At 40.3% G+C, this 14,327-nt stretch overlaps 1 protein-coding gene across 1 annotated transcript in view; it reads right to left on the bottom strand.

Annotated features, from left to right (window-relative positions):
• CDC5L (cell division cycle 5 like) overlaps window positions 1-14,327 on the bottom strand; it is a 1,268,000-nt gene that overhangs the window by 673,052 nt on the left and 580,621 nt on the right. Inside the window, exons 11-12 of the mRNA XM_044062650.1 lie at window positions 13,206-13,370; window positions 12,278-12,358 (exon numbers count right to left, since the gene is read on the bottom strand). Of these exons, the coding sequence (XP_043918585.1) occupies window positions 12,278-12,358; window positions 13,206-13,370 (246 nt within the window). The remainder of the gene's footprint in view (window positions 1-12,277; window positions 12,359-13,205; window positions 13,371-14,327) is intronic.

Below are 14,327 nucleotides of genomic sequence, written 5' to 3'. Positions count from 1 at the left end.
TTGCTATTGTGTACCATAATAAGTAATCAGAATTATGCTATGGAATGCTTTATATTTTTAATTTTAAATGTTCCTCAACTTCCTTTTAATTTTAATTTGAATTAGTATAATGTTTAAAACCCAATTATTTAATAGATATCTTTTAGATTATTCTCTTAAATTAGTTTTTAATTAATTGTTAAGAAACCATGATGAATTATTAGAAGCGCTTCATTTTAATATAACAGAGAATTGCAGCAGATGGTGACTGGATTAGAAACAAGTAAGCAGTAAAATTGCGTTTCGAGCTGACAAATAGAAACGCATTATTTACTTGTCAGTAACATTTTACCATCTTATGTATTGTTAACAGAAGTTACTGATATCTTTCAAAATCATGTGGTAACTAATGTATATTTCTTCATTGAACTTTTGAGATTTGATGTTCTTGGGAAGTGTGAACATAAATATTGAACACATTGGATGTGTGATATGTCCGGTGAACCCTTGGTAGTTTAGGAACTTTAACATTTTCAGAATGTAGTCACTTTAAGAGCTTGACTACTCAATTAGTGTGTTAATTAATTATTGCTTCTAATATTGCTTCATTTGCCCGCCAAAATTTTATATAAATAGATGTGTATTTTTTACTGTTAACTGTATCTGAAGAAGCTTAGTTAACCTACGTGAAAGCGCTCATTCCTTGTTTCCAATAAAGATGTTTTGATCGGAAGACGGAGTTTTTTCCTGTGGTGATTCCTTCTGTTCTTATCGTTAAGAATGAAAATCCTTATGAGGTATTTGCTTCCCATAAGAAATACAATTATTAACTTTTTCTGACATCGGTCTGGAGCAAGAAAAAAGTTTGGGGTACTAAGACTTCGGATCTGAAATTCGAATTTGAAAATCTCAGGAGTCGGCCGACCGGCACTTGTGAACTGCTTTTGCTTCGGCACCGTGCGGCAAGAAAGACTGAAGAAAATGGCGTCGGCTGCATCTTTTATACCCCTGGTGCATAGCCGGCCTTAGGCATAGGCCAACTAGGCAGCCACCTAGGGCGCCGCTCTAGCAGGGGCACTTTTCCAGTATTTATTGGGTGTAGGTAGACCAGGATGGGGGAACCAGGTGGTGTGGTGGGATGCCATGTAGCTCTTTTGCCTAGGGCACCAGTTGACCTAAGGCCACTCCTGCCCTGGTGCACTGACGTCAGGGAGGAGGCGACAGCAACCGACGCCGGACCTAGACTTTGGAACTCGGGCCAACTGCGGGTAGCCTGCCAGCAGGATAACCAAACTGTAATGACTGCAAAAGTGAAACACGATGAACATCATCTCCAGCACATCATCCCATTTGACCACCCTCAAGATATGCATGTTACTGATGTATATTGAAACTCCACCACTTTTATTACCATCAGCTTTTTCTGTTGATTTGGTGTTATAATATTTACACAATAATATTCTTCTGCCATCACTGAGAGTTGCATGCAACATTCTATGCAATCTGAACAGTGCATCTGCAGTCCTGTGTTCATAAAGGAAGACAGCCAGCACATCTGCCCATTCTGCTTAAGTCTACATTTTTTATTTATTTTATTTATTTATACATACATAAATACATACTTACTGACCAGGTTAGTCCCACTTGGCTAGTAACGTCTTTTTGGGGTGTGTGTGGGGAGGGAGGATCTATGTTGATATTTATACTACTTGGGGAAATTTGGCAAAGATACCGGACAGCTTCCCTTACTCTTAGGATGAAGGAAGTGAAACACTCTCTCGTGCTACTACTGCAGTTCCAGGAATCTCATGAGGCAGAAGTGTACAGCAGAGCAGGAGAAAACATACTGAAAGAAGAAGGACATGAAATAACTGTTACAGAGGTGGAAGATGGAGGACTGGAGACAAGTGCTGATACGTTTGCTGAACCAGGCAGAGTCAAAGGAAGGAGAAGTGAGATGGAGTGACATGGTGAAGCAAGTATTACAGGAGGAAGAAACAGACTGGAAACACAAAACAGCTGTTGAAGGGGAAAACAATGGATGTTTTCGTGGCTGGTAGAGTAGCTAGCTTTCAGGGTTTACCAACAGGTTTTTTGTTACAAGAAAGTAGTACTTACACAGATGCAGCAAGGCCAGGAAGAAGGAAATGAGAGGGGACAAACGGTTGCAGTTTCTCAACATTCACAGTCACAGAGAAGATGACCAGTGGTAAGAATAAAAAGCAAAGGTGATGGCAGTGTGAACATGTTTGAGATTATGGATAGCATTTTTTTGCCACTGGAATTGAACATTAAAGACATAAGATAATTAATTAATTAGGGGGCATAACAATTTTGTGAAATGACATTTGAAAGCTTTAACTTTCTAGAAACATTTATGAATGAGGCTGAAAAAATGCAGTTGCACCATGGAAGATTATTTCAGAGCTTGGGACTACAACTAAAGAAAAAAATAAATGTGCAATTTAGGCATGCAGATATGGATGATTTTCTTTTATAGTGTAGTAAAGTATCTAAAGTTAAAAAAAAACTGTGATGAAAGAACTGTATGGACTGGGGGTTGGGGGGTGTGGGTGACGATGGATGTTAAGGATGGAAAAATTCAACATTTTTCAAATATGACAATTGTGAATGGTAACGGAGGATTTGCTACGTACTGGGGGCAACTGAGTGCATGTTCTTGTGTGGAAGAAAAACATTTAATACAACACTACAGCAAATGAAGATGTGGCCAGTTTGAGGAGGGGGGCATACAGCAAAAAACTGTAAGCCTTTCTATAGAAAATGCAAAGAATTTGGAGACTTCTGGTATGACTGTCCCATATTAGAAAAGAAAAGAGTAGATGAAGGGAAAAGCTCAGAAGAAAGACATACAGTAGAAAATATTACTACTGAAGAATGTTGAAAGAGAAGGTGGCATGGTGGAAGGGGAACGGGATACTGAAGAAAGGTAAAACAAAGATGCAGTTGTAGAAAAAAGAACAGTTTAGAGTGACACTATTAATAAACATGAAGAGAACAAATTTGTAATTTTAGAAAGTTAAGAGGAAGAAGATGGAGAAATGAAAACAGGAGAAGGTGGAAAAATAAAAATGGATTTTTTTTTTTGCTTCCTAGATACCAGATGTAATAAAGAAGAAAAAAAGGATAGAATACAGGCAGTATGGGGGTATGGGTGGGGCAACTGTTTGGTCGGTAGGAAATAATACATGTTCTGGAATAGGAATTCTTATAAAAGAAAATGAAAAAATAAGAATTTTATATGAAACAATAGTAGTACAAGGAAGAGTACTGCTATGTGATATGAAAAATGAAGCAAAAATGTTTAAGATAATAGTGATTTATGCATACACTAATATTTATTTTGAATTTGTTAACCTACATAGAGACCACTGACCCCATTAGACCAGCGGTCCCCAACCACCAGGCCGCAGACCAGTACCGGGCTGTGGATCATTTGGTACCGGGCCGCCAGTCACAGAGTGCAATGAAAAAATGAACATGTGTTTGTATCTGTTTGCGTGTGAGTGAATGCGTGCATGAAAGAATGTATGTGTGTGTGAAAGAAGAGTATGTACTGGTTCCAACAAAAAAACTATTGTAGCTGAAAATATTACAATCACCATCAGAAATCCCTTTCACCTTTAGGTGTGTCACCTGCTGTTTTAATTCATGGTTATGCTCTGCTGATATGTAGTCAAAGTGTATCCCCTCTTCCGCCGCTGACAACAGGGAGGTTGTTGTGACATTGATTTTTCTGACTGGTAAGGTACTGCGACCTACTTAAAGGGGGTTCTCTAATAATCATCATGATCCTCAATGTCACACTCAAGAGCTTCCAAACCAATGTGAGAGTGGCCAGTATCGTTTGAATTACCACCCAACACTGGTGAATTTTTTTTTAGACTAGGTAGAATATGCACAATTAACATCGTATTCAAGTTTGTCTCAAGTTTTTTAGATTTACGTTCACAAATAGTTTTGCATGTACTGACAACCTTAGAAAAAAATATTAACATACTGTGTTAGGTGTAATTCAAATGCCAAGTCTTTGGTAATAAATTTGTTCAGTTGTTTTATTTATTTTACTAAACTGTTCAACTTCTCAGTACAGTGTCTAATAAGAAGATATCAATTCAAAGTAAGTCCTATCAAATAAATCAAATTAATTCACTGTACAGTACGGAAGATTTGGAATATTAAAGGTCTTCCTTATCACGGTTACAGAATTTTTCACCCGTGGGATATCTTGTCAAGAACAGCTGACTGTCAGGCTAACACACCAAAGCCTTCCTGGTGCTGTACCCAACATGTATGTCCCACATGCAAGGAGTAAGGTACATAAGTGGAATATGAATGCCTTATCTTCAGAATTTCTTTGCTGCCAGTCTGAAAGCTACCTTTGAATATGGTCTAAAAGCTGTTCAGAGTTTTTTCAACTACTGAGCCTTCTAAAAATATGTGTTCCATTGGGATCTCTTCCTTCCCTTCTTTTACTTTAGTATACTTATCATCCAGGAAGGGAAAATGTAAGTGTGGGTGGCAGATTTCCAATAAAGACAGACATGAAAAGTGCCTTTTTTCTGTCTGGGTGCTACAACACAACCATACACAATGTGATTTTTGCCATGTGTTTGTCCCTAAAAAATTCTGCAAATGTCTGTCATATCTTTCCATTTATTTGGATATCCGGGAGTTGAGGATTTTGTCTGAGTACCATGGCCAAATCTGCCTGCCCTGAAGTTCAGCCACTATTTAAGAAAAAAGCCAAAAAGGTGCACACTGATCCTGCTCCTATCCAGCCTTCAAAGGACATCTTCGTCGGTTTGGATGAAGAACCCAAGGACTGTCCAAGTGCCAGTGTCAGCTAGCACTACTGTGACCTATTTGAAGGCGGACATGGAAATGTCTATCCGCACGTCTGCTGAGGCTGTGCCTAGGTCTGGTGCAAATGTTGAGGGGGAACCACAGTTGACATTTTTGGAGGGGCTTAAGGGAATACTACAAAATACTTGTTAGGAAAGAGGTGCCTGGCATCCTCACTGAATCGAGGCTAGGGTCTGAACTCCTGGATTAAGTAAAGCTAATGTTCTTTTAAAAGAAATGAGCAGAAGACCAATTACATGGCCCTTGTGACTAAGGATCCCCACAAAGAATGGCAGGATTTTACTCGGGGCTTTTCAATGCTGTTATAAGCCTCCTCAAGGAATATCTGCTCCTGCTTCTGTTCCCTGGTCTTCCACTCTGTCTAAATGTCCTAGGGATTCTGATTTATGTGGTGAAGAGTTAGACTCTGATATGGACTCATTGGCTTACTCCTCTCTGATCCACTTTCATCTTGCCCTGGGGTCTGAAGAAGAGGAGTCTCCTTCTCCTGACTACCCTAAGGAAAAAATGTCCTTTGGGGATATGGTGGTTTATATGATGAAACACTGTTCCTAGGTTTCTGATGTTCAATGAAGGTACTACGAACTCTTGCAAAAAGATTCTCCTCAGCTGTCCTTCCAGTGATGGATGCCCTTTTGGATACTTTGACTGCAGCTTCTCAGGCTCCTAACTCTCAACTTCCTGCCTCTAAGAACCTGGACAGGTTCTATAAACTGCCTAAAGCTCAAAAGTTTTTTTGTTTGTTTTAAATAAAAGCCCTTCCTCATGGTCACTGATAAGCCGGGTCTATATTAAAAGATCAAAGAGGTGTTTCAACAAACACCTCTTGGTCAACACGTAATGAGCGAACGCACTAAAGCGCGAATGCTCAAAACAGAGTTTTATTTCCCTGGGAAAGAAACCGCTAGCACACACACACACACACACACACACACACACACACACACTTTCAAACATAACAACGTGGTGGGCTGTGCCCCCCACCCCCCCTAACTATATATACCAACTCCGAGATCGCACTACAGTGAGGAAAGGGGCAAACACACAGGGATGGCCAAGCGATCTCTTTCCCAGGGAAATAAATCACTGTTTTGAGCATTCGCGCTTTAGTGCGTTCGCTCATTACGTGTCGACCAAAAGGTGTTCGCTGAAACACCTCTTCAGTCTTTTAATATAGACCCAATAAGCCATCCAAGTTGCTCCCTTTGGCAAATGATAAGCCATCCAAGTTGCTGCACTCTTCCAAGCATTTACCTTCTGATAAGGACAGCCGTGTCATGGACAGGTATGGTAAAAATATACAAACCTCTGCTACCTTAGGTTTCAGGGCCATTAATTACCAGACCCATATGACTATGTATGTTCTGAATCTGCCATTTGCCTTTTGAGCTCTGCTTCTCTAGTGTCTTGGCATTCTATTAAATGCAGTTATGATGCTGGTGATGCCTGCTCTCGGACTGCAGCATCTGGATCTGTAATGAGGAGGTATTCTTGGTTGCACCACCAAGATCTGCCTGAATACATCAAGGTCAACCAGACTCCCCCTTAGACAACTAGAATCTCTGTTACTACTGCCGCTGCTGAATTTTTTAAGACCCTTCAGGATAAGGGTAAAGTTATGCAGGACCTGAAGCACATTTCTGTTCCTCCTGTTTCTAAGTTTCAGAAAAATTATCCACCTAAGCCTTCCTTTGTTTATAGATAACCTAAACAGCTTTCTCTAGAGGTAAGAGGGCTTCTAGGAGAGTTTTTTCCAGACTAGCCTTTTGGGCTTCTAAGGGTCAAAAGCATCCTTTCCCTGATAAATCTATTTCTACTTGACATTCAGGCACTCCTACCCCTCAGACAATTTCTTCTGTCCCTCAGGTTGACTTTTTCTTTTCCTGTTTTGCAACAGATAACCACGGATGCTTGGGTGCCTTCCATTATCCAAAATGATTATGTTATGCTCTGGAAGTCCATTTCTCTATTCTCAGGCCTTTCTCAGCCTTGTTAACTCCCACATTTTCCTTTAGTTCTTCAGGATTTGGGAGTATAGAGAACCATCCAGCTTGACCCCTCATCTCAACAGTTTTTTTTTTTTATTCCAGGATGTATCTGGTTCCCAGAAGGGGGGGGGGGGGCGGTTGTGAAAGCACATTCTAGGCCTGTCCTTCTCAACACCTTTCTCAAGGTTCCCACTTTCAGGATGCTGTCTCTTCAAACACTTTGTCCTCTGTTGTTTCCTCATGCCTTTCTAGTATCCCTGGATTTGAAGGATGCTTACTTCCACATTCCTATTCACCCTCTCTTCAGGAAAGTTTTACATTTCTCCATATCTTCCTCTCATTATCAGTTCTCTGCTTTGCCTTTTGGTCTTTCTACAGCTCCAAGGCTCTTTACCAAAATGTCTGGCTCCTGTGGTAGGCTTCTGCAGACATCAGGGAATTCAAATATTCCCTTACTTGGATGACTTTTTGATTCAAGACCCCTCTCAGCAGCTCCTGTTTCGAGCTCTTCACTTCAACATTCTTCTATGCAGTGTTGGGTTCATCCTCAATCAAAAGAAGTCTGTGCAGATTTCCCTCTCAAGACCAATTGTTCTTGGGTTGCAGGATTCAGACCATTCCACTGATGCCTTACCACCGCCCCCAAAGTCCTCTCTTTGGCTGTTTATTTCCAGTCCCTTCTACCTCTTCTAGTCTTTCCTGCATGGGAATCTCTCACAGCTCTGGGATACATGACATCCACTATTCCCATGGTTCCCTCTGTCAAACTCCACACAAGGAAATGTCAATGGTACCTCAAGACTGTCTGGCACCAGCACTGCCACCATTTGGAGTATGCATTTCCTCTCTTGCCTTGTCTCAAAGTTTGAGCTCCACTGGCTGATGGATTTACCAAATTTTCCTGAATACAAGCCTGCCTTTCCAGGTTCCTCTTTCTACTCAGGAGCTGTACACAGAGGCTTCCAATCAAGGTTGGGGAGCCTCCTCCAACAACCTCAAAGTCTAAGGTTTTAGGTTCCATCAACAACTGGCAGACTACATCAACATCAAGGAAATGAGGGCTCTAATTTTATTCCTCCAGGCCTTTCACTCTCATTGGGTTATGGGTCCTCTAAAAGTCTTTAGTACCACATCACATGGTACTTCAAGCAAGGGGTCACAAAATCTTATCTTCTTTGCAGGTTGGCTCTTCAGGTTTGGGATTTTCCAATCTGACAACTTGGTTCTTCAGACCATTTACATTCCTTCAGAGCACAATCTTGTGGCAGACACTTTAAGCAGGTCCAGGACAAATACTCACAAATGGATGCTTCACATGGAGGTGTTTCAGAACAGTGTACATCTGTAAGGTACTCTTCAAGTACATCTTTTTGCCTCCATTATGAACAGACAAATTCCCCAGTTCTTTTCAAGAGTGCCAAGTCCTCTAGCTTGGAAAGTGGACATCATGCCTTTTCCTTGGAAAGAGATATTTCTGTACATCTAACCCCTTCGATCCTCTATTAACAAAGGTCCTGCAAAAGATCAAATGCTGCTAGTGACTCCCTTTCGGCCTACACAGCATTGGTTCCCCCTTCTATTTCATCTGGCCAAGGGAAATCACCACAAGTTACCTCACAGGATGGATCTTCTCACACAAGTAAGGGATCTCTCATCTACCCTTACTTGCCAACCTTTACTTGACACTTTGGATGATAGGGTTTTGATTCCTTTTGGACATCAATTTTATAAGAAAGTGCTTCAGGTTTTGCAGGAGTCCAAGAAACCCACTACTAGAAAATACTAAGTGGCTAAATGAAAAAGATTTTCTATTTGGAGTTGTAGACATGACCTGGACCCTTTTTCATTGGGTTTTCCTACAGTCCCATCTTATTTGTGTGAGTTGCACAATGCTGATTTGGCATATTCATCTGTGGTGGATGAGTTTAAATACTTGGGGTCAATAGTTCAGAGTAACGGTGAGTGTGGAAGTGAGATGAAGAACAGAGTACAGGCAAGATGGAGTGGGTGGAGAAGAGTGTCAGGAGTGATTTGTGACAGACGAGTACCTGTAAGAGTGAAAGGGAAGGTCTACAAGAGGGTAGTGAGACCAGCTATGTTATATGGGTTGGAGACAGTGGCATTGACAAAAAGGCAGAAGTTTGAGCTGGATGTGGCAGAGTTAAAGATGTTAAGATTTGCACTGGGTGTGACGAGGGTGGACAGGATTAGGAATAAGTATATTAGAGGGTCAGCCCAGGTTGGAAGGTTTGGAGACAAAGCCAGAAAGGCAAGATTACACTGGTTTAGACATGTGCTGAGAAGGGATGTGGAGTATATTGGGAAAAAGATGCTAAGGATGAAGCTACCAGGTAACAGGATAAGAGGAAGGCCTAAGATAAGGTTTATGGATGTGGTGAGAGAGGACATGCAGGTGGTTGGTGTGACAGAGCAAGATGCAGAGGACAGGAAGAAATGGAAACAGGTGATCCGCTGTGGCGATCCCTAACGGGAACAGCCGAAAGAAGATGATGATCTGTTAAGGTTCACTTGTTAGACATTTTTGCATATCTGCCTCTGAATTCATATATGGCTTCTAGTTTTCGAAGTCCAGCAATCTCGGAAAAGCATCCTTCATATTCGGCCTCTAAGAAAGCCTATTCCTCCTCTCTACTGGTACTTAATTTTGTTCATGAGAAACTGACTCAGTCCCCTTTTGAGCTTGCAGTTTCATCTTTTCTACAACATTGTACTTGGAAGACTGAATTGTTAGTGGCTCTTACTTCTGACAAAGGAGTCTCTGAACTTCAAGCACTCATGGCAGTTCCATATTTTTTGTTATTCCACAAGGACAGATGTCCCTTCATACCAATCCGTTTAGGCCCAAAACAGTTAATGATTGTCCCTGAATAAGTCAGTTCATCTTCCCTCTTTTTCCCCTTCTCCACGGAATCTTAGTGAGAGTATTCTTCACACTTTGGATTTACATAGACAGCTCAGATATTACCTAGACAAGACACATCAGGAAATCTAAGCAGCTTTTTGTTTCCTTTCATGCCAGGAAATTGGGTTTGGGGATATCCATGCAAACCATCATCTCCTTGACTTATACAGCTATTTCTTTTTGCTTTTCTTTTCACGGCAAGCAGCTTTCTTCTTTTGTTCATAATCATTCTACTAGGACAGCGGCTTCTTCTGGAGCCTTTTTCAAGGGTCTGGACATCGGATCCATCTTGTAACCTGCTATTTGGTCTTCTGTTCACACTTTTACCAAACATTAAAGTTGGATGTCATTTCTAGGGCCAGGGTGAGTTTTGCCAGGGCCATCCTTCATGGGTTTTTGAAGGGCTCTTCTGAAGCTTTTTCCTCCCATACTTTCCAGTAGCTTTTGTACTCTCCCAAGAGAGAGGAATACTGCAACCGTGGTAAGGAAGGACTAGAACAGTTGTGTAAGATCTTACAATAAAAGCAGATGTCTTACTTCTTGCTGATGTAGTATTCTGTCACTCCTTCCTACCACCTGTTACTTTCTGTTGCCTTCCTTCTGGCCGAAGGGCATTTCTTACACCTTTTTTATTCTTAGCTTCCTGGATATACATCTTATTCCTTTCTTCAGTTTCCTCTGAGGCACTTCAGTTTTGAGGAAGAGAAGTTCATATGGACAAATTATTAATATTAACCTTGCATGTGGGACATGTCTCATGTAAAGCTCTGGGAAGGTGTAAGGGTTTTGGTATGCTGGCTGGATGTTTGGCTATCCTTGGCAGGACATCCCAAGAGTGAAGAATACTGCAACAGTAGGACATCTACTGTCATGGTAAGATCTTAAACAATTGTACTTTTATTGACAGGTGTTATATGCATACAATGATACACACAATATCATTTAAGTTTTTAATCATTTAAAATTTTGGTGCATGCTAATTTTTCTTGGCTATTGCTGTTCACATGATTTGAGTCTTACTTTTTAAAGTGAGGTCGAGAATGTTTTTAACAGTTTTGATAAAGTCCATGTGTAGGACGAAAGCGCTCAACTGTTTTTGGAATAAAACATTTTCTTGTGAAGAAAAGTGGAGAGGTTCCTTTGGTTATTTGGTGAGAAACAGTTTGGAATATTGCAACAGTGATCTAAGGAATGACACCGAGTGAGATACAAACCTGTTTTTCTTTTTACTGACCCATGGAATATGGGGTATAACCAGAGTCATCAGTGTAGTTTTGGTGTCCAGTTAAATATAATCTCTGACATCCAAATGATATAACAGGTTTTTACAGTAGCTGAAGTACAGAGTACAATGGATGCATCAGACTTGAAGCAACATTTAGCTCTAGTTTAGTTTGGAGAAATTCATTTATTTGGCAAAATATGACAGTGTTGTTTACATACTCTGATTCATATAGGTCCTTAAAATTGGTTCCAAATATGGTTTGTCAGTTTAACCAAAGCACCATGATGCTAATCCAGGTTTAATATACTAATAAACTATACAATAAGACTCCCCAATAGTGTGTAATAATTAAAACAATTCAAAGAACTTCCATTTATAACTTAAGTCAGCACAGCTGTCTCATGGGAGGTTTTTACAAAAGGGGCAATCTCATTTAAAAAGCAATATTGTGATGTTAGACGTCCAGATCCCTGTATTACACTATTATTCAAAATGGTAAAGTGGCTATTACAAGTTTCCAAGGTGGTGTAAAACAAACCACAAAACTAATAATAACAATACAGAGGCTGACATTAGCTACATATACTTCACCCAGTGGTTGCTCACAGTTTGTATTTTTTTTTGGTCCTACCTGTCCCATTCATCAACCCCCTTCATATCTCAAGTAATTAATTTTGCTCCCTCACTGGCTATCTGAATCCACACTACCAGCTGAGACATGAGTCACAAAGATAAGAGACAGCCTTCTGAGCAGTTCATATTCTTTGCTATGCCTCAACCACAGTCCTTCCCACACTCAGCATACAAATAATGTCAAAGCAGACATTCATACATTGAGAATCTGCCTGGATGTTTGCATGTGTGCAGCAGAGCTGGAGACCCTCGTTCCAGCTGTGCTCTGTACCCTAGCTGGGAATCCCCATCCTTCCTCCTAAGAGAGATGACCTAGCAAATCCCTCTCATTTCTATGACCCTCGTGGCTGACTCCTCAGGGGCAAGATCTTCTATCTGAACCCACATTTCCTGGTCACAGACAGGGCTCCATACTACTGCAACATTGAGCTGACCAGTTTAGAATTCATTCAACCAGCATTAACCTCCTCATCTACCATGAATTCTCATCCACCGCAATAATATGCCACACTTTCTAGCTCCACAGAATGCTTTTCTCAGTTATTCTGTGAAGAAATGGGCCTATGACTACAAGAGTTAAGATGTTTTTTCTTATGGTAATTAAACCATCACATATGCATGCGAGCATTGCCAACTACTTACATCTGTTGGTCTTGGCAAATCTTTCTGTATAGCAGTATGTCTTTGCTTCATTTCTTTTTCACGTTCTGCATCCCGAATTGCCTAAGGAGACAGTTTGCAAAACAAAACATTAGAAAACGTTCTCCATCCAGATGAATGTCATTCCTGAACAAAAAAATATGCTCTGATTTATTTACGGGTAAAGGGAAGGATCATTTGTTATCTTTTAAAGCCATGACTTGTAAACTACAACAACCAAATTAACTACTAAATAAGGTTTTCAACTGGTTGCATTAGATGAGTGCGTGTAACACCAACACTGGAAGAAACACGGAGACAATTATAAAGTTAAGTACTACAATACCAAACCACTAAAGCAGAGTCAAGAAAAAAACAACTTGTTTATTAGTGCTGCCTAAAAAGAAAGCAGAAGTTCTGAAAGGTTGGTTTAACACTTTCTCTATTTGCTTCAATCTAATTAATCTATGAACTATAAAATGAAAACAGTATGTACACCAAACAACATATGCAACTGTAAATATAGTAGTAATTCCTATTAATGAATACCACAGGCTTAAATATAATATTTTTTATTATTACTACCTATTCTCTCTCTAGGTCTTTGCAGTAAACCGGATGTTCTTAACTATGGGTCAGCCTAAAGCAAGACTCAACTGTAATAAGGATTCAGGGCTTAATCTGGTTGCCCCACATGCAGTAACATGCTAACTGCAGTATTATGATGCAAGTATAACACGGATATGAAAAATTCTGCAAATAAAACCTTAGCAGGAATTCTCTCATATCGGTGAGTAGTCTAGTTACCATTTCAGTACTCGTTAAAAACTGCAGAGGGTCTGTACTACACTAAACAGTTCAGTTATTCTAGTCTCTACATCAGCATGCAGTATTTTAACCATTGTTTAATTTGTTGTTTCATTTCCCCTACCTGCTTATGAGAATCCACATCAGCAGCATCTTCCACAAAACCTTCTTCCGTCTCTTGTTCTTCAAGTTCTTTCTCTGCATTCTCAGGTAGTACAATCTCAAAATCATTTTTGGGAACTGGAAGATTCATCAGACCTTGTCGTAAATGCTCACGATTCTCTCTTTCCTGTAAGCAGAATTTTAGTACAGTGAAACATTAAGTAGACAAAATGCAAAATTACATGCTAATATGAATCAGTTTTTAACTTCTCTTGCAAAAAAAAACAAAGAAAAAAAAGGACTTGGAGCTATATATTTAAATGCAGACCAAGCCATGACAGACTACAATGGTTTCCTCCACAAGTGCACCCACTAACAAAAGGGTTGTACACTTTCAAGGCAGAAAAGCCCTAACTCAAAGTCACTCCATTCTTGATCTAAATAACATATGGGAGTATAGGTCCCTACTAGTTGACAGAGTTTTCAGAAACAAAACGCCATATGGTCGAGACCATATGACCGAGTTTTTGAAAACTCTAAGCTTTTGAATGGAGATTGTAGTATAGCGAGGATCAGGAAATTTACCCTTTTCCCCACTGTACCGTGATCTCACAGTTAGTATATATAAGGGGGTGTGAGGTGTGCAAAAATGTAAAAAAGGAAGTTTTTTCTTTCTGAATTTCTAAAAAGTCAATCATCTGACATAGCCCAGGGAGTACATATGCTACTCCCCATCCCCTACCTTTACTGGATCTACTTGATGGATCCTCTACTGTCAACCAATCAGCTCATTTAATCTACTGGGGATGAAAACCAGAGATTTATGGGTTAGGACAGGGTTCTACAGCCCATTCATTCCTGCCCAGGGAGGTAACTCTGTCTGTCCATTCCCTCTTTGATGGCAGTTAGGTGGAAGGGAATGGGACAGCTTCAGGTTCAGTACATTGGCTTTATCTTCACTCCCCCTTGCAACCTTAACCCCCTGCCAGAGTTCTTTGATCTGCACTATTGTAGTGCCTCTGGAACAATGCTTGTTACCACTCAACCACTGGTTTGTGGCTAGGACACTCATAGAATGTACTTGGCAGACTCGTACTCAGCAAGTGAAGCACCTACTGCTCTCTCTAAGTGTCATCCAAGCAGT

Source organism: Protopterus annectens, chromosome 2.part1, assembly GCF_019279795.1.
Source record: "Protopterus annectens isolate FY-2018-M chromosome 2.part1, PAN1.0, whole genome shotgun sequence".
Taxonomy (NCBI): domain Eukaryota; kingdom Metazoa; phylum Chordata; order Ceratodontiformes; family Protopteridae; genus Protopterus; species Protopterus annectens.
Note: the sequence above shows the minus strand (reverse complement) of the source record. Positions and strands in the feature narration are given on the sequence as shown.